The 21,170-nt window shown below is 37.4% G+C and overlaps 2 protein-coding genes across 3 annotated transcripts in view; both read right to left on the bottom strand.

Moving 5' to 3' along the window:
- The window catches only part of LOC124402106 (E3 ubiquitin-protein ligase RNF123), a 165,569-nt gene extending 155,689 nt beyond the window's left edge, over window positions 1–9,880 (bottom strand). The window contains exons 1-9 of the mRNA XM_046874774.1: window positions 9,730–9,880; window positions 6,550–6,659; window positions 5,476–5,563; window positions 1,748–1,827; window positions 1,101–1,195; window positions 921–975; window positions 721–806; window positions 382–468; window positions 121–188 (exon numbers count right to left, since the gene is read on the bottom strand). Coding sequence (XP_046730730.1) covers window positions 121–188; window positions 382–468; window positions 721–806; window positions 921–975; window positions 1,101–1,195; window positions 1,748–1,827; window positions 5,476–5,563; window positions 6,550–6,631 — 641 coding nt within the window. The 5' untranslated portion in view covers window positions 6,632–6,659; window positions 9,730–9,880. The remainder of the gene's footprint in view (window positions 1–120; window positions 189–381; window positions 469–720; window positions 807–920; window positions 976–1,100; window positions 1,196–1,747; window positions 1,828–5,475; window positions 5,564–6,549; window positions 6,660–9,729) is intronic.
- A 1,846-nt stretch (window positions 9,881–11,726) lies between these two features.
- On the bottom strand, window positions 11,727–16,637 carry LOC124401931 (telomeric repeat binding factor 2, interacting protein). Of its 2 annotated transcripts, none has more exons than XM_046874471.1 (4): window positions 16,492–16,637; window positions 13,942–14,844; window positions 13,233–13,345; window positions 11,727–12,510 (listed from the first exon to the last, which is right to left on the bottom strand). In XM_046874471.1, the coding sequence occupies exons 2-4, from the start codon at window positions 14,828–14,830 to the stop codon at window positions 11,911–11,913; spliced, it is 1,602 nt and encodes a 533-aa protein (XP_046730427.1). In that variant the 5' UTR covers window positions 14,831–14,844; window positions 16,492–16,637; the 3' UTR covers window positions 11,727–11,910. The 2 variants fall into 2 exon arrangements, with proteins under 2 accessions (XP_046730427.1, XP_046730428.1); XM_046874472.1 differs by lacking the exon at window positions 16,492–16,637 and adding an exon at window positions 15,428–15,674.
- Window positions 16,638–21,170: the final 4,533 nt, after the last annotated feature.

The raw sequence follows: 21,170 nt of genomic DNA, 5'->3' as shown, positions 1-21,170 counted from the left end.
TTGATGATTGGTACTGTCTAGCTCCACCCACTTTACTACAGCCTATTTTGCTTTATATATAAATATCGACTTTTGTGGAAATCGTGATGACAGTCAAATGTGCAGGCTAAGACCACTTACAGACAGAAAGTAATTGTCCCTTCATCAAGGTCTATCATGCAGCTGACGATGTCACCTGCAGCCCATGACTGGTGGTATGAAAAAATTTAAACATTTTAGAGATTTAGAAAAGATAGCAAGCACGTCAGAACAAAAAGAATTAAAAAAAAAAAAAAAGAAAGAAAGTGGAAAGAAAAAATTAGCTCAAGTTGGACATCAACGATTATAGAGAAATGGTGTGTAACCAATCAGCAAACTCTATGAAGCAGTGTGGGTTCTCACTTTGCCATAGTTAGTGGTCGTCACGTTCCATTTTCGGACACGATTACCGTCATATGCGTATGAGTCCGGAGTGTCACCAACTCCCTCCTAAACAAAAGAAATATATATCAAAAATAAAAACCAGAAAATAAAAAAAAAAAATGCTAAATTTATGTTTAAATAATACAATTTCAGATTGCTGAAATATTGTATTTCATTATGTTTTCTTTTTGTAGATGAACAAATGTGACACGTGACAAATTGTCATGGAAGTGATGGAAGTGAATGGAATGAAATGAAAAGGAATGGAAGTGAACTCAAACACAAGAAAACACACATACTGTACACACACACACTTACCTCCTGGTTAAATCTACAGTTCAGCGTGCACCATCCTATCTGCATTAAACCTTGAGACGAAATCAGAACCTCGTACATCCATTTCCCTGAAAGAATTCACAATGAATAAACCCATGCAAAACATTATAACAGAGCTTTAAAGACCTACTTCACTACAGTAACTAAGCTTTTTCTCTGTAAATGTAAAAAGTTATAATTACCTTTAAATACGCAGCTCGTAGCCCTTATAGAACTGAAATTGCTATGGCCGATCACCTAGAGTTCGGAAAAATCAGATAGTTAAAAAGATGTCATCTTTCAAGTATATCATTCAGTTCGAATATAAACCTAGTAAATGTACAATCCTGTAGTGTGAACACAGCAACAGGAACGATTCTTACTCCTAAAAGATCGTCATCTACAAATAAGAGGCCCTCGAATCCACTGGTGTGGTCCAGGACAACGGTAGAGGGTCCGAGTCGCCCATCTGAGTGATCTGTAGACAAAAACATGGCGGATATACAGCGAGCAAAAAATGTCAAAGTCACATAAAAACAAACAATCAAAACCAAACACTTTTTAATTGGAGAAATTAACATAGTACCATCTAGTATTTACTACTAATACGTTCAGTAAATGAGCGGCGGCGCTTAGTCCTATCGCAACGACGGGCAAAATCACTCTCAAGGATGTTTTCTTTCAGCATATTTATTTTACTCTTGGTGGAATGACCTACCCAGGTCCATCCGGACAGCCAAATCCCTCACACATCATCTTCAAGAAACAAGTAAAAACTCATCTTTTCCATGAACTTCTAATTACCTCTTATTATCCTTTATTCCTTACTGTCCAACTTTTACTACTTTAAACAATGATAATGTTCATAATAATAACAGGCACTTCTTGTGTTTATTGCCATCTTATGATAAATTGCATTTGCCAAATTAATAAATGTAAATGTACTAATTAAATGAATATATATATATATATATATATATATATATATATATATATATATATATATATATATATATATATATATATATACCTGAGATGTCCTCAGTGGTCTCGTCCTCTGACAGCAGCTTTTCCAGGTGAGCGCCAAGGTCCTGAAACGTCAAGGGTTTTCTGCAAAGACCAAAATTACAACAAAACATTTGTTTTGACAAAACATTTGTTAAAGTATGCTGAAATAAGCAGAACAGTTAAGTAGATCATATCTTTAGAAAATGTTATATTAAATGTAAAACACACTCACACACACACACACACACACACACACACACACACACACTTACATATACATCTGTATGACCCAAATAGGGTCTAACAAATGTAACCTATTTATTTTAATTTCTTCCTTAAAAAAAAAAAAAATTGGGCCAATTTAATTGATTATTCAATATAATAAAAAAGTGTATTGCATTAATTATATTTATTCTATTTTTATTAAATATTATAAAATATAATTGTATATATTACAGTATGGTTTCATGCTGAGGAAGAACACTACAGACACATTATTTGCTTTGAGGATGTTGATGGAGAAGTATAGAGAAGGTCAGAAGGAGTTGCATCGTGTGTTTGTGGATTTAGAGAAAGCGTATGGTGGAGAGAGAGGAGTTGTGGTATTGTATGAGGAGGTCAGTTGTGTCAGAGAAGTATGTGAGGGTGGTGCAGGACATGTATGAGGACAGTGTGACAGCAGTGAAGTGTGCAGTAGGAACAACAGACTGGTTTAAGGTGGAGGTTGGACTGCATCAAGGATCGGCTCTAAACCCTTTCCTGTTTGCAGTGGGGATGGACAGGTTGATGGACAAAGTCAGACAGGAGTCTCCGTGGACAATGGTGTTTGCGGATATTGTTATTTGTGGTGAGAGTAGGGAGCTGATGGAGAAGAGCCTGGAGAGGTGGAGGTACACGCTGGAGAGAAGGAGAATGAAAGTCAGTAAGACAGAGTACCTGTGTGTGAATGAGAGGGAGGACAGTGGAGCAGTTGCAGGGAGAAGAGGTGGAGAAGGTGGAGAAGTTGAGGTAACTGGAGTCAACAGTGCAAAGTAATGGAGAGTGTGTTAGAGAAGTGAAGAAACGAGTGCAGGCAGGGTGGAGTGGGTGGAGAAGAGTGATAGCAGGAGTGATTTGTGATAGAAGAGTATCTGCAGGAGTGAAAGGGAAAGTTTATAGGACTGTGATGAGACCTGTGATATTTTATGGTTTAGAGATGATCTTGAGGTTTTCATTGGGAGTGATGACGATGGACAGGATTAGAAATGAGTTTATTAGAGGGACAGCGCATTTAGGACGTTTTGGAGACAAGGTGAGGGAGGCTCGATTGAGATGGTTTGGACCAGAGGAGTGACATGGGGTATATCAGTAGGAGAACGTACGTAACGAATTTTGTACCGTTACACCACTACATTATTTTTATACATTTCAGGAGGTATTGTAAACATTTTTATACATTTACTCATTCATTCATTCATTCATTCATTCATTCATATGTTTGTTTATTTATTTATTTATGTATATGTAAAATCAGGTGATTTTTGACATAATTGTATATATTTTTTCCATTATTTGCTTTTAAATATCACTGTTACATTTAATGATTCTAAACATATGCAATATCTGCAAGTTAGTTCCAGCTTGTCAGTTATGTTACAGAGGCTATACACTAGAAACTAAATCCTAAAAACGCTTTAAATCTTGCTTATTCTTGTCAAGATCCATAATAAAACCAGAACAAAACAGATATTTTACATCCTCCGTCCTTAGATTTTCATAGTGTTACACTCAAAGTAACAGCTGAAGCACTGACACTGGAGACTCCTTCCATATATATTATTATTTCTCACCCGAATGCTAACATATAAACAATATATTTTATCAATGTTACATTCTATTATAATACAGATGTGTGTGAAATAAGTAGTTATTGTAGAAAAGTAATATTTAGAACCAGAACATGAATATAACCCTGTGATCTATTTATATAACAGCTGAAATGCTCGGGGCTGCTGGTACTGAATCGTCTGACCAATCAAATTCAAGAGATCAGCACAGCACAGTGTTCTAATCGAATTCACACACTAGAAAGACCTTCACACACCTCGCATTCTCCTTATGCAAAATGTGACCTTTATTTTATATTAGATAAAAACAGGATATACCAGCTGTACTCATTAGTGCTGCCTGCTCATAGAGGTGTGCCGCTTAACAACCCTATAACAAGCCAAATATACGATTTGTAGGTGAAAGTGTGTTTGCGCCACACATAACACAAGCAAAAAGCAGCTAAATAGCGATCTACGAAGGCTCCGTAACTTCACACAGCTAAGTCAGGTCTATTTCTGACACTCGCCTTTCTTCAAGTTCCCGTCACGCTCTATCTATAGAGCCGCACCGGTAACCCGAGCCCCGCACTGGACCCGGAACGAGACCCCAGCGCCAAATTACATTCGATCAGCATTTGTCATGTCTCTGAGGATCTGAGGGCTGAGGATCCTATAGTCTATGAAATAGAATTGGAAAATAAATAGCGAGGAATGATTAACTCACTTGAAGTGGCTCTATGACAGAGATGTACATACGCTGTTGCTAACAGGCCTCATTTCTGATTCTGATTTCCAAAATTAACCATTCTCTCTGATTTACAAACAGTCTGGTGGCATAGGTATTTCTAAACATGCATGCAAAATTTAAAATCCATATTAACAGTGGTGGCGAGTAACAAAGCATTTTTATTTCATTACTATACTTAATGAAGTTTTTCATTAAGTCTGTGGAATTTTACTTCACTAGATTTTAATGTGAAATATATACATTTTTTAACTCTGCTACTCTGCAGAAAAACATGCCGCTATGAATATATAGCCAGCATTAAATGAGAACCTATAAAACTATAAAAGGTGTGATATGGAGGAGAACGGAGCACTGACGTGCATCAGTTATTAAAAAAATTTGTTCTCACAGTGACAACTTTTAATGTTGATACTTATACTATATGGACAAAACTTTGTGGAAACCTTAAAAATAAGTTTAAGGTAAAGGGGCTTTATATTTGTCACATGTACCTTATAGGACAGTGAAATTCTTTCTTCGCATATACTGTACCAGCAATGTTTAGAAGCTGGGCTTGAACCCCCGACTGTCTGATCAGTAACCCAGAGTCTTAACCACTGAGCTTCCACTTCCCAACTGAACAACAAAATAAACCCATATCATATTTTCCTACTAATCTCCTGAACATTTCAAGCCGAAAACATTTGTTTCATTAAAATCATTCAGATTAGTCTGAGCGACGCCCTAGTTATGTGTTCACAAAATTTCATCCATATATGATTTAAACTGAGCATGTAATCTGTGAAAAAAACATGAGGACTCACTGATATCATAGAAACTCACAGAAAATTTAAGTTTCCAGACAAACAAGATTGTTATAAAATAACAGAGCATGCTCCTTATGCTTTGAGAATGGATTTTATTAGTATTTAGCTTGATTAATGAGACCCAAAAATGCAAATATACACAAATTTAGAAGCGCTCATACAGTATAAGTACAACTAACAGTGTTTTTCATAAACGCCACAGTTTTGTGTGCTACAACATACAAATCAATGAATAAAATGATTTTATTTTTATTCCATTTATTGAAAATTCTTAAGGTGTTTAAGGAACAACGTGCACTCTGTAAACATTTCAGATCACCCGCCATGGAAATGTTTAAGTAGCCTTAATATATAGTCGATATTACAAGATCAAAATGTGTTTTCTAACCTGTAGGTTGCTGATGCCGGACCCTGTTTACTGGAGGCGGGAAACACACGGTGCAGGTAATCACTCAACAACTTCTCATTCACAATACCTGGAGAAAAAAAAAGTTTATTTAAAATCATGATATTGAAACAAAAACGCTACAGGAGATCAGAACTGTGCCAAACATTTACATTTGTTTATGCAAATTAAGCTTTTACGAATGCATGCATATATTTGTATGGTTAATTATAACAAATGTCTATTGGAAAAGAAAAAATGTGGTATTAGGTATTAGAACCTATAATGCCTAAGCCGTAATGTGATTATATATATGTTAAGAAAAGATTTTGGGAGAATTACTCTCAAGATACTTGAGGTGCTGTATGTTGGCATTATGTTCCTCATAATTGTAAACATTTTTACAAAACTTAACAACTGCACGTAACTTTTTCACAAAATTATAATTATAATAATTGATTATTTATTAATTTATTCTTTATTACATTATTCATTTATTATTCATATTTTTTATAATAATGTATTATTAATGTTTTTTATAATTATTTATTAATATTATTTGTTATTAATAATAATAATAATAATAATACCAATTTTAAGTCTATTTAACATTTTTCCATATGTGGTTCATCTCCAAACTATTACCACAAAGTTGGAGGCTCACAATTTTATGGGACGTCTTTGGATGCACTAGCATTACATTTTTCCCTTCATGTGAACAAATACACCCAAGTGGAAGATCTTGAGTGACCTGTTATAGAGTTCAGACCTGAACCCTATTAAACACCTTTGGGATGAATTGGAATGCTGACTGAATCCCAGACCTCATCATCAGGCTTTACTAATACCCTTGTAGCTGAATGAGCAAAGTCTCCACAAGCACACTCTAAAATCCAGTGAAGCATCTTCCCAGAAGAGTGGAGATTATTAAAATAGCAAATGGGGACTTATTGCAGTCAGTTGTCCCCAAACTTTTGTCCAAATAGTGGACATTATAAATGTTGTGGTCCTAAACTTACTAGTATCAAGATTTTTTTCACTCATTTTTCTCACTACTTAAAAAAGTATGGTTCTTACCTGCGACTTTGGGTTTGTCCATATCTGATGCCAGGCGATAATTCCGTCGGGTCAGGGCTGTACCGCCCCCCTTCGAACTCATACTGCCACGAATAAAATGGACTTCAGTGCTAAAAGACACATCAGAAAAATCGACATTAAGCAGAGCAAAAACACTAGATCACCATCTACATCATAGGTTTCAAGACAAGTCAAGAAGCTTTTATTGTCATTTCAACCAAATATAACTGATGCAGTAAACAGTGAAATGAGACAAAGTTCCTCCAAAACCCTGGTGCTACATAAAACAACATAGAGCTACATCACACAGCATAGAGCTACATCACACAGCATAGAGCTACATCACACAGCATAGAGCTACATAACAGAACATACATCTACATCACACAACATAGAGCTACATCACACAGCATAGAGCTACATCACACAGCATAGAGCTACATCACACAACATAGAGCTATATCACTCAACTTAGAGCTACATCACAATAACATCACAATATAGAGCTATATCACTCAACTTAGAGCTACATCACACAACATAGTGCTACATCACACAACATAGAGCTACATAACAGAACATAGATCTACATAACAGAATATAGAGCAACATCACACAACAAAGCTACAAAACAGAACATAGAGCTATATAACAGAACATAGAGCTACATCACACAACATAGAGCTACATCACACAACATAGAGCTACATAAAAGAACATAGATCTACATAACAGAATATAGAGCAACATCACACAACAAAGCTACAAAACAGAACATAGAGCTATATGACAGAACATAGAGCTACATCACACAACATAGAGCTACATAACAGAACATAGATCTACATAACAGAATATAGAGCAACATCACACAACAAAGCTACAAAACAGAACATAGAGCTATATAACAGAACATAGAGCTACATCACACAACATAGAGCTACATAACAGAACACAAAGCTAAGGACTAAAGTAAGTTTCCTCTCCACAAAAAGTGCATCATGTGCAACCCGGAGCAAAAGACATTGCAAACAGACAACACAAAACACAAAATAGTGCCGCCAGTAAACCTACTGTATAATGTGTTATACAGTACAATGTGCAAAAGAGAGAACTATATACAGGAGTGTACTTGTAAATAAACACAAATTGTATAATAATATAATAATATAGAATGCATGGTGCTGAAGACATGGATGTGTGTAAATTGAAATGTGTATGAGTGAGTTTGAGTTCAGATTGGCATCATATATCATAGCAGATTATAAGTGAAACATTAGAAGTAATAATATTTCACCTACAGAACAATCCGAGTGTAACAGAACTCCATAAAGTAAAGTAATTTTAGCTTTTTTTCATTTTGAAATTAAAAAGATTCATCAGAAATATTTCACAAATACTTTCGAAGCACTACGACTGTCCAAATTCGAGGGTCATTCAATCCATGCTGTTTCAGACTCTCAATGATCAAGCTCGTAATATTTGCCCTGATACGTATAGACATGTCTCCTGGTGGATTAAAACAGCTGTCAGAGTGTCAGAACCTTGCAGTATACATTACACATTATAACCTCTTTTTAACTTTAAAAGTACATTCAGAGGCTGTGGGACAGAGCTGAACGTCGATTAAAAGTTTAGCCGGTAATGTTCACCAAATATTCAGCAAAGATGAAAGAATAATTAAATGATTTATATAAAATCTGTATTCTCTGTACAGTTACTGCTATCAGAAATTTTCTCCAAACATTCAGCTGAAATAATTTGCCATTGGATATTTCTTTCTGACCTTGAGATCCAGATCATCCCAGAGCAGTTCAATAGGATTTAGGTGCGTTGACTGGGCAGGCCATTTCATGATAGATAGCACTCCAGACGTCTGTTTACTCTCTAAATAACGTGTATAGAGCTTGGACGTACGCTTCGGCTCATTGTCTTGTTGTATGTTAAAGTTCATTCCAAAGATCTACAGTCCAGACGGAATTGCATGGTGATGAAGTATGGAATGGTTGCCATGTTGGTTCAGTATTCCTTTCACCCAGAACAAGTCTCCAAATTTCCCTGCCCCAAAACAACCCCAAACTATTAAAGCTTCCACCTCCATGTTTGACTGTAAGAGTAAGGCAGTCTGCTCACATCTTCTCTCCTGTTCTCTGTCTTACATAAGCTCTTCTTTTAGAGACGGAAATGTCAAATTTGGTCTCATCTGCGCAAAAAAATGTCTTATTGTCATTCACCATCCAATTTTTGTGTTTTGGTCTTTCATCGAGTTATAAGCAACAGGAACATGCATACATCTTAAAAACCATTAAAGACCAGGTGTTTCCAAACTTTTGACAGGCACTGTAACGTTAACGGTTTCTTCGTGCTGTTTTTTATTCAAACTATTCCTTCAATACAGAACTACGACACAACACACACACTTGAAAGCACAAAACATCTGGAACACATCAGCCAGCAAAAAATAAAAAGAGTTTCCGGTATGCCCAGTAAATAACTATAACGCATTAATAACAATGGTATAACCAAAATATTTATTTCAAATAGCATTCTATTTAATCAAGCATTATTTTTTTTTTTTTTTCAGGAGCTCTTCCATTGGATTTTAAAGCACTGTCAGCCAACAGCAATGAAACCAAACACAAAAACATGTTTATGTTGTTTGTGTTTGGCTGCCAAATCAATATCACGCAACACTCACAGTTCTTTTTGTCCTACCCGCATTCCGACACTTGCGCAATGATTGGCTCGCGAAAACTCCGCCTTCTGCGTCTTGATTTGGTGGAGGTGTTGTACGCGCTTCAGAACGCCCATAAGCAACATTAAGTAGCCAATCAGAGCGCAGAAGGCGGGGTTTCTCGAAAACGAATGGGAAAAGAAAAGTCTTACAGGATAGCTCAAGGAGCAAAAATTCATGCAATAATCCCGCACAGCACCACGAGGTTCGACCAACAACAGTTCCTGCATCAAATCGGACAAATAAAGCGCTTAATTCGGATGCGAGCGAATAAAGGCTCAGTTTCAGGGGCTGAAAGAATGTTGACAGTGACAGCCGCAGAGCTCTGCCCACTTACACCTCAATAATAAAGCAGAAACAGCGAGCGGCGCTGAAATAACACCTCGTTTCCTGTTCTGAATGATCCGACATGGTTGTTATTGAGACACAATGAAATGCTGAGTTACCTGTTCTTTCTGTAAAAAACCCTCGCTTTCAATCCTGCCAAGAGTCTCTTTCAATGCTGGAGAAAAACGAGTCCAAACTACGGAGCGCGGTCCGGGCCATTCTTGTGCCGCGTTTGAATATGCAGAATTTCCAAAACGCGGTGCCACTTCGCCTCATCCTTGAGAAACTTCATCCTGAACCACACGCTTTATAATTTTAATATATTACATTTAAAAGCTTATAAAAATAATTCTGCCACGATATTTTTTTTTGGACAATTTAAGTTGAAATTTTCTGTTGAAACCTTTTTTGTAATCTTTCAAACCTTTTTGTAATGTTTTAAACCTGTAAATGTTTCAAAATGTTTGTAATCTTTTAAATCTTCTCATACTATTTCAATTTTTTCATAATGTCTCAAACTGTATAATGTTTTGACACGTTTGTAATATTTCAAACATTTTGTAATAATGTTTAAAAAATGTTCATAATGTTTCAATCTTCTCGTAATAACGCAATGTCTCAAAATCTTCATCATGGTTTGAACTTCTTGCAATAATGTTTAAACCTTTTAAGAATTGTTAATAATTTTAATAATAGTGTTTCCTAAATTGATCGACATTGGCCTTCCGACACAATATCTATCTAGAGACGAAGCGATGCAACAGCTTTTTACTGACGTGAACTCTCTCTTACCTCCTCATCTACTCAAACAGTTCAGCTTCCAGACAATCAGGCTAATACCATCATTAAAACAATTATGCTCATGAGAGAAAACACTGCAGTCAACTCTTTACTTTCTAAATAACGCTTACAGAGCATTAATGCATCAGCTTATTGTCTTGTTGTATGGTGAATTGGTTCCAATTAGCTGAAGTCCAGACAGAATTGCATGGTGTTAAAATATGGAATGGTTGCCATGTTGGTATTCATTTGGACACAGAATAAGTCTCCAACATTCTCTGCTCCAAAACAACCTCGAACTATTAAGCTTCCACCTCCATGTTTGACTGTGGGGGTGAGGCAGGCTGCTAACATCTTATGTTCTCCATCTTACTCAAGTTCTTCTGTTAGAGCTACAAATGTACAATTTGGACTAATCTGTGCACATAACTTTCTTATAATCAGTCACTCACTGTCCAATTCCTTTTCCTTGTTCATTACATATAAACAGGAAAATGCAGATTTTCTTTTTTGTTTAAATTTCATCATTGCATGTTTCCTATGATTGCTATTTGACTACCAGCTGATAGGAATCATATTCCATCTTCACCCAAAGACAGCAATATAAAGTAGCAGCACTTTAGTGATGGGAGTTCTCTCACATTTCATCTGCTCATCAGCAGATCAGCTTCCTGACCATCACGCTCATCATCAGAGCATCATACAGCGGCTTTGCATTCTGGGACTGTCAAGAAATGTTAGTGAACAAAAAAACAACCTCTTGCTTTGTTTCTAGGTGCTGCCATAGAAAGCTATTAGATAACCATTTTTTCTGCTAATAAATACCGTACCTGCACTGGCAACATCCCATGTAACATCTGCACTCACTTCTCACTGGAATACTAAAAGTAAAAATCCAGCACTGATCATCAAATGAGAAAAATAAATTAAAAAAAATCATTTTCAATATAATGTGAAATACAGGAATATAATTTGAACGTAATATAAATATTTTATGTACTCCAGGGTGCAGTTTGCCTGAGCTTAAACTGGATCATTTGTATATGTCATGTTTTAGGATTACATAGTGATGCATAATAAAATATGTAATAAAAGGGGTTCAGCTGGGAAAACCCTTGAAACTTGCCAAAAGATTAAATAAATTAAAGAGATAAATAGATCAATGAATGGACAGACAGATAGATCATAGAGTGAAAATAATCACAATCTTTATTTTTTATTATTATTAATTAATAAATTATAGAAATAATTTGGTGTAAATTAACACTCAGTTTGCGTTTGAGATTTTTGCTGCGCATACAAATGTAATTTAATCCAGTTTCCATAAATAATCCAATACTTTGAATAATATTTTATTTTCAGATTTTTTTTAAAAATAGTCATTAAAAATCATGCTGATATAAAAACACTGCTTTATAGTCACAACGTCTATAGTCCATAAATGACAGTGATTAAAAAACTAGTTCATGTTCTAGACTGCGGAAAATTAATGACATTCCTGAGTTGCGTTTTTTTATTTGCTATAAGTCTACTTTCAGAAAAGCCGCTCTCTTAGACACGCTCTTGGCTCCGTATTTCTCATGAAGCCTCTTAAACTGGAGAGAATTGGCTGAACGGAGTATTTCGTCATCCTCTCGTGTCCAGATACGCCCGTGGACTTCAGCATCATATCCTTCTAGCAAATACGAGCGAGCCAGTGTGACATCACCGTTGACCTTTAACAACCCCTTCATCACCTCGACCAAGTTTTTCTTGGATTCCTGCATCAACCTGATGACATGTTGCTGTGTCTCTAATAAACTCTGTGAGGGCAGATCTTCCTCAGAAGGCTGACTGAAATCCTCTTGGGACTCCTGCTGAAAGAGGAACATGTGAGCGTTGGATGTCGTGGGTAGAGCGGCACTGCTGGGACTTGCGTCGTCATTATCATCATCCTCTGGTCCTGGGGTGTTGCTGTGGTTTTGGGAAGCTGGTGGAGGCTTTTCTGCGACATGAGGATGCTCGAGATTCACTTCCTGTTCCATTATTGCTCTTTGACGTGCCGCCATGATCTGAGACTCATCTGTATCCGAAGAATTACTTGATGGTGCCTGAGATTGGTCCTGTTGACTTCCATCATTCTGAAAAAGAAAAAAAAATGTTATAGGGCAAGTAAAGTCTTGTTAAGACCCGAGAATATCTCAGAAATCTCAGATTTAGAAAGAAAGATACAGTTTTACGCTTCTGACGGAAAACATGCTAGCCCCTGGAGGTGTGTCATGGGCGGAGTTAAGGAGTCGCGAGCGCGCACAGCTTTTGCGCATTGATCGAAAAATAAAACAGGAGCAACAATCAGATGCAGCTGTACATATTCAATTCAGAATCGGATCCCGAGTCTTGAAATGAACTTTAAGAACACCGGTGGCGATGACGACTATAGAACGTGTCTTTATGGCAAGTACTAAACAAGGTTCTCCTTCGTTTACATCCAATAAAAAAGCACTTCTTTGGAGACTTTCCTTTCGAGCAAATCCTGTGCAGCACTGATGACGACTTTCATATGAAGCACAGTGGTGGGTGTGTTCTTGCTCTCGCCCTAGTTGCTGTATGCCATGACGTCATAAAGGAACTCAGAAAAAGAAATCTTTAAAAATAAATAAAGAATAAATAATTCAAAATAAATTAATTAACATTAGACACCCACTTTAATAGGTGTACAGGTTGTAATTTTATTTTTTATTTTTTTACTTTACAAAAACACAAAAAGTTGAGGGGGCAAAACTTTTTCCCCATGCAAGAAATCTTTCATTATATGACGGAAAAGACTTATTTTTCCTTCTCTAAACAGAAGTAAAGCTTGTACCGCTTGTGAGTCTTCGAATTCTCTGGCAGCTCTCTCGAGTATGCTACACCTCAATCCAGAAGATGCAGAAGGTTGATGGTTCTCCCTGGGAGGCGACGTCTGATCGCTTGGCCCTGAATTAAAAAAAAGTGAAAATGCGACATAAATGAAATCGGTAAATCTAAAATTAAATGAATACTCTGGTATTTTTTTTTAACACGGCCTCTATCTTTAATATAGGCATAGGGTGGTTATTATCACCATGGCAACAACTGACATCTCAATTTACCGATTGCGTTTATGGCATTGCACAGATGCGTTTATCCAAAGCGGCTTACAATTGTCTCATAGAACTGAGCAGTTGAGGGTTAAGGGTCTTGCTCAAGGGCCCATCAGTAGCAGCATGATGGGGCTGGGATTTAAACTCACACCCTGCTGATCAGAACCCTGAGCTACCACCTCCAGTCTATTTTATTCTAAGATGTTTACTGGTGTATACGCTCCAGACGCTCACCATACACTGCACTGCATCTCCTCTCACTTTGGTACCTCAAACACAAGTTAACGCTGGTCCGAGGATCATCAGAGACAAAGAACGAGTAAAGAACTTGTGAAAATCTCACTTCAAAAGGTGCTTGCTGTGCTGCCTGCTTTCTCGCTCGACACTCAGCAAACAAAAACGTGCACGTTTTCATTTAACTTTAATTAAAACATCAGGATAAGAAGTTACCAGGTGACGGGTCTTTCGCTGGGGAGTCCGTGTCCATTCTGGCTCTTTTGAGTGAGACTTCAGGCGTCTCATTGTCGCTCGGTTGCTCTTTCTCACTCGTTGGATCGTCACCATCAGTTTCTTTCCTCGCTTCGTCCAGCTGTGGATCTTGAAGATCGTTCGTTTCTTCAGGCGAAGCTTGAAGATCTCGTTGTTCTTTAACTCCTGTCTCTTTCTCCTGGCTGATCTGTGTGGCATCTGAATCGAAAGACGAAACAAGCCCCGCTTTCTTTTTTTGCTGTGTCGACTGAGAGATACTGACCTCAGAAGACGAGCTCTCTTTCAGCGGGCTGACTTTCTTTTTGTTCTCGTGGGATTTCTCTTTCAGCCTATGCTGCAGGTGCTTGAGGAACCGGTCCTTCATGGACTGCCAGCTGTGAGCGGTGATGCCCTGGAGCTCCATCTGCTGCCAGATCCGGTTGCCTTTTGCTTCCTTTTGATGCTTGGTGATAAAATTCAAGATGGACGTGTCGTCTTCCCTAGAGTAACCCATGCGTCCTGTAGCTCTGTGTTTACGTGACGCTGCCCTCGTCCGGATCGGCTGTAAATTGCTGAACCTGTAGCTTTCCAGGTCGAGCTGCTGGTTCTGCGCCACACAGTCGTGTACATACTGAGTGGAGATGTAAAAATGTCCGGCACCTTGTACTGCAGAAGTGATGTCACCAGGATTGGCTAACAGAATGGCGTTCGATTCCTGGTTCCGACAGAGGATGCCTCCACCGTTCGATATTAACGGCTGAAGCTGCACTTTGGTGGGACCAGGTCTTATGAAGAAGCGCATGGGTTCACCTTTAGCATTCAGGAATAAGACTGCAGATGTGGCAGATGATTCCTTTTTAATAGCTGCCATTGTTCACTTCAGATCTAAAAAAAAAAAAAATGTATAATTTGAGAATTGAATATAATATACATGGGTTACCAAATACCCTTAAAAAAACCTACTTTAAATCCTAGTTCCTGTTTATTTTTTTATTATTTATTCGTTATCGCAGTTTTGTATTGATGTATATAGTTTCTTAGCTAAAAATGTTTATATATGTTTATATTCATTTTTGGAAAGATGTGTATTCATTGATATGGAAAGGCTTTCTGTGATAATATGGATTCTTGGTTTGGCTTTTTGAAAGAATTAACACTCCGTCTGAAACAAGTCTTCTGAGGAAAAAAAACAGAGAGTCTAGTGGAGAAAAGAGTGTTTAAAGCTGCAATAGTATAAGCAATAACACAAACAAAAGCAATACAACTATGATGAGCTGTTGAAAAATGTATCATAACTGGCAACCCAAACTGGCACTCCTGTGGTATAAGAGAAATAAAACGCTCCAGGACATTAACTGTTGTTAATGTTACTGTTATTTGTTTATTATTGTTAATGTATTATTAATGTTATTGGCCAATCAGGTGCATGTTTAGTCCGTCTTCATCTCAAGACTTGACTGCGACTCACATACGACCTCGGCAACTGATCCAGAACACAACTGCACGACTTGTTTTCGACCTTTCGCGATTCTCTTTCCTCGATGTTCCTGTAGCTGTCCACATTAGATTTATAACCATCGTCTTCAAGGCGAATAATCGAACCAGCATCCTTCTTCCTCACAGCATTTATCTCACCCCCACACTGCACCACACTCCCTCCTATCCTCAACCACCACTCGACTGGTACCACCATCTCCCCAGGTCCTGGAAGACATGCTTTCAGGATCATTGAGCAATTTAAATACTAAAAAAAATCCATTTAACTACACAAGGACCATTGTTACTGACACACCAGCCAGGGGTCTGGCGAGGAGAAGATTCAAGCCAAAAACACAATAGGAAGTTTTCAAAAGGTTAAAAATAAAACAAAGAAAACACCGTACAGTGCGTACAGTACCTTCATGTCAGTACAGTACAGTGCATACAGTACCTTTTATATATATATATATATATATATATATATATATATATATATATATATATATATATTTTTTTTTTTTTTTTTTTGTATTTGTGTTTATATATTTAGATTTTTAAGGTAATATGGCAACTAAATGCACTAAATAGGTTTAGTTTTCACAAATATTCTTGTATGCAATTTCCACAATCAAACATTTTCTACAGAGGAAACATATTACTTGTTTGTTTTAAAAGAATTGTCTTATTTTTCTATTGTATATTTAGTATCGCACTTTAATAAAGTAATTCTTGCCCGATTAATCGATTGACTAATCGGTAGAATACTCGATTACTTCAAAAATAATCGATTGCTGCAGCCCTAATCAGGGGATCCACATGGCGCGAGGGTGAAAATGACCGTTACTTTACACGTCACGTGACTAGTCAGCTGACTGGGTTCAGTACATGTATACACAAGAATCATCAGACTCCAGATGTAGAGTCGCACAGCCGCTTCATTTATATCAAATAACCAAATATAAAACACACACTGACAACATTCACTGCTGCTATTTAATAAACACAAACGCGCTCCTGGTAAGGAAACTACAACTGTTTCTCAACAGCCTTTACCTTTTCGCTTTTGCTCCACTGCAGGGCGAACCGGATGTTGAAGTGTGAAGCAGGAACTAAAATTTCATAACAGCTTTAAAAGTCCTAGGAACTTGTTGCCGTTGGTGATAGTTAGCTCTGACTATATATCACATATATCAAACATCACAGCCCTCATTATCACATGGTTTCGCGCCATACTAGCACATGATACTATGTATAAATACAATATATTTGTTATATAAACTGATCTAAACGCTGTACATATCAAAACAATGGGCTGAAATGTATACTCTTTGAGAAGAGGGACTTTTATTATAACATACAGGAAGTATAGTGTTTGAGGTTGCTTACTGTGACCAGGCTTCATTGCCAAGAGAGGGATTTTTTAAGCGGGAATCGGGTTGATAAAAATAAATTAATAATAATAATAATAATATTTATTATTATTATTATTATTATTATTATTAATATATTTTTTGTTTTGTAGTATGCTACCATGTTACCGTAGTTACAAAGGGTGACGTCAACGTGCCCATACTTGTTTAGTACACTAGTATGCAGTTGGTGGCGGGGCCGAGTTATGATATGCAATACCAATAATTTGCCACTAGATGGAGACAAACATGTATTTTTACTTTTGTTTTGTCTCTGGTTTTATTTTGTTTCTGATTTCAGTTTAAATAGCATTTTACTTTATTTATGATTAATTTTGAAGTTTTAAGGGTTTAAAAGTTTGTTCAAATGTTTGGTGGGGGTTAAATAGTTGAAGGAAAAAAATCCAATGCCTAATTTTAATCCAACATCTAGAAAAAGAAAAGATCCAATTTCAAATAAATACCCAAGAAATTGGAGTGTGAAGTCTTCAGTCATGTATTATCTTTTGATGTGTTTAATATGACCTTTGAAGAATATGCTGTATAAACTAAAAATGACCACCAAATTATTGTTAGAATTAAATAATTTTAATAATTAATATTTGATTATTATCTATTAGGATCAGGCCTGGTGTAACGTAGAAGTACAGTCTGTATGGGAGGCCTGGATTTCATTCATACCACACCTAAGAGCGTCAGAGAAACCACTTCATCATTTACATCAAGTTTTAAGGAAACTCAAGCCCTGGGTCATTCTGAGGACTGAAGAAACTCAAGACAGGGATCATCTCCAGGTTTTGAGGTCATCTCCTGGATCAGTCGCCATCGGCTCGCTCATCAGGGACAAACTTACACTTATAAAGAACATCTTATTTATTTTTATCACCACATTATCTGTGTAAAGCTGCTTTGAGACAATGTTCATTGGTAAAAGCGCTATACAAATAAAAATGAATTGCATTGAATTAAATTGAATTGAATCTCAGGAAATAAAGATCTAGAAAACTCAAAAAACTCAAGGATTATGGAAACTAAAGACTTTGATCATTTTAGAGAACAAGAAACTCCTCCTGGGGTATAAAAAAAAATCAGGATCTGATTCATCCTGAGGATTAAAGAATCTCAAACCCTGGATCATCCTGGGGACTAAGGAGACCCAAGCCCTGGATCATCTCAGGGACTAAAGACCTGGAAAACTCAGAAAACTCAAGGATTAAGGAAATTAAAATTACTTTCTTACATAACAAATTTTTCTTCCCTGACTGATTACATTTTGTGGGTTTAATCTGGATCTGTCAAGTGTGACCAGACTGGAAATTCTATAAGAAAGAGCTCTAGACTAGTTATAGTATATCATTTAAGACACCACATTCGATTAAGAACCCTATATAAAATAATTAGCTGAAATAAAATTTATTTGTCCCCAATGGGATGAGAAAATTTTTTTTTTTCCAATCAGGTTCCTCAAAGGCTCCATTATGCAAATCATTTTATTCAATGGCGGCTTTTAAGACCTTCTTGATTTCTAGGCTGCATTCTTAAAAAACCAGCAGAGTCTATTAATCAGTGCGATTCAGAGCCAAATATTCATGCTTGGGTTTTGATTATGAGCCTGTAATAACACCACGCTTTCAGCCTCACCAACTTTACTGAGTGCTTTTTCTGTACAAAACATAACAGGCCAGGGCCAAGTCCTCCAGCTGGACTAGCGTTCATGTCTGGACTCTCAAACATTTCAATCACAGTGCAGACAAAGTTGGCCATTATGTGGGCATGTTAATGTTGGCCGTGAGCTCTTAGGGTTCGTGTCAGACACTGAAGTAACGCAGGTAATAACCTGCGAGGTTTGTAGTCGCGATAGGTGAGAGGTTTATGTTGGAAATCCACGTAGTGATCTCCATAAATCAAAATGCGGCCTGTGAAAACATGGATTATATTAAACAGGGTTTAGAGATAATCTAGGATTAATGTCAAACCTAGCTCAACAAATCATTAGGACGGTAAAAGCCTTGCTCTGGAGCGTAATCAAGTAATACGTGCTGCAGAAACGCCCTCAGCTCAAGATTAATACAAAACCTGAACTGAAATAAAATTTCAGTTTTAGAGTAATGGCACAACCATAATTTATTATACCACTAAGGATTAATTTATTTGCAACATTTACTCCTTTCCATTTTTTCTATCAGCTTGAGCCACGTCTAGCCAGCTCTCCCCATCACATTAAAACGACAAACCAATGAGAGTGTGGATTCCTCCAAGATACGTGAAACCAACCTCACATCGTTTTAACAATGTAACACACTCTCTTGCGCTCTTACACGTGCATAAACTTACAGATAGCTATGATTGGCTTGTCCCGCTGTGATTGACAGTTAATATAGGCTCCTCCCACTATTGTCATGATGGCTGTGGTATCTGGACGAATCTGGATCAGTTAACTATAGGCAAGACTTGACAATTCTGATTCGACTGTAAAAATCCTTAATCATGTGTGTGTGTGTGTGTGTGTGTGTGTGTGTGTGTGTGATGGTGCTATAAAGATTTTAAAATACTCAGAAAATAAAATAAAGAAACAAATAATAATTGACATTTATTAAATGAGAGTATGAAAAAAAAGGTATTAATAAAAACCAGGATACTGTAAGAGCTGCTGTTACAGAAAACTAATCAACACCTCCTGACCAATCAGATTCTGCGCTGATGTGATATATATAATAAATCCTGTAACAAATTAGCGTTTTTCACTCCAATGGCCTCACATTCCCTCATATCAAATTCAACTGTTTCTATTATTGCAATTAATTACGTGCATTCTCTATCGTACTACGTTCCTTGCTTAAAATAACCCATTTTACTCGTTATCGTTTTCCAGCCTGAACGCATTTTTCAATGATGATAAAAAAATGGGCACGGAGTGTATGAACATAGCTGGGATATTTACAGGTCTTGTGTAAACACTCTAGTTTATTCCTTGCAGTTTAGTTTCTCCTCAAATAGAAATGTGGTTCGAAGGAAGTATCAAAGCTTTTGCTCAGTGCTCGTTGCCAACTGCAGTGAAATCACAAATTCTTCTGTCTTAATGTCTTTATGGGCTGGTAGTAAAAAATGCAACACACAGCCAAACAACACACTCCGAATGAAGCATAAGTGCTTTAACCCTTTGATCAAACAGCCTACATTTTTTTTCTTTTATAGAATAGACTTCATTTGTCACATATACATTACAGCACAATAAAAGTCTTTCTTCGCATATCCCAGCTTGCTCGGAAGCTGTGGTCAGAGCGTAAGGTCAGCCATGATACGGCTCCCCTGGAGCATAGAGAGTTAAGGGCCTTGCTCAAGGGCCCAAGAGTGGCAGCTTGGCGATACCGGGGCTTGAAGCCCAGATCTTTCGATCAGTAACCCAGCACCTTAACCACTGAGCGACCACTCCCCTTTAGAAATGCGGCCCGGGTTCGATCCCCGGTCAGGGAACCAACCCCAGTCACTCTTAGTGCCGCTCCCAAGCCCGGATAAATGGGGAGGGTTGCGTTAGGAAGGGCATCCAGTGTAAAAACATGTGCCAAATCAAACATGTGGATGATCCGCTGTGGTGACCCCTGATGGGAGAAGCCAAAAGAAAGTTTTATATATATATATATATATATATATATATATATATATATATATATAGTGCCTTGCCTACAGTTTAGCATGGTGGTGGTAGCATCATGGTTTAGGGCTGCATGACTGCTGCTGGTACTGAGGAGCTGCGGTTCATTGAGGGAAACATAGATTCCAACATGTACTGTGACATTCTGAAGAAGAACACCGCCATGATGACATCTGCCTTGCTGAAGGTGAATGTGATTGAGTGGCCAAGTATGTCTCCAGACCTGAACCCTACTGAGCACCTGTGTGGCATCCTCAAGCGGAAGGTGGAGAAGCACCATGTGTCTAACATCCAGCAGCTCTGTAATGTCATTTTGAAGGAGTGGAAGAGGATCCCAGCAACAACCTGTGCAGCTCTGGTGAATTCCATGCCCAGGAGGATTAAGGCAGTGCTGGATAGAATGGTGCTCACACAAAATATTGACACTATTATGTTCACTTAGTGTATACTCACTTTTGTTGCTAGCTATTTAGACAATAATGGCTGTATGTTCATTTATTTTTAGAGGACAGTATCTGTACTGCTGTACAAGCTGCACATTGATGCTCTGAAATACATCCAGGTTTCATTTCTATAGTATTGTCCCGTGAGAAGATCTACTAAAGTGAGTGCTGAAATGTGAGAGGTGTACTCACTTTTGTGAGAAACTGAATGGGGTTACGCTCCAGGCC

Source organism: Silurus meridionalis, chromosome 19 (genome assembly GCF_014805685.1).
Source record: "Silurus meridionalis isolate SWU-2019-XX chromosome 19, ASM1480568v1, whole genome shotgun sequence".
In the NCBI taxonomy this organism is placed as follows: Eukaryota; Metazoa; Chordata; class Actinopteri; order Siluriformes; family Siluridae; genus Silurus; species Silurus meridionalis.
Note: the sequence above shows the minus strand (reverse complement) of the source record. Positions and strands in the feature narration are given on the sequence as shown.

What these genes read in the sequence shown, in the direction of transcription:
- LOC124401931 (XM_046874471.1), bottom strand. Translation starts at nt 14,830, where the DNA reads ATGGCAGCTATTAAAAAGGAATCATCTGCCACATCTGCAGTCTTATTC. An exon ending in AGCGAAAGACCCGTCACCTG is followed by an intron (nt 13,346 to 13,941) that starts GTAACTTCTTAT and finishes TTTTTAATTCAG; the next exon opens with GGCCAAGCGATCAGACGTCG. An exon ending in AATTCGAAGACTCACAAGCG is followed by an intron (nt 12,511 to 13,232) that starts GTACAAGCTTTA and finishes TTTCTTTTTCAG; the next exon opens with AATGATGGAAGTCAACAGGA.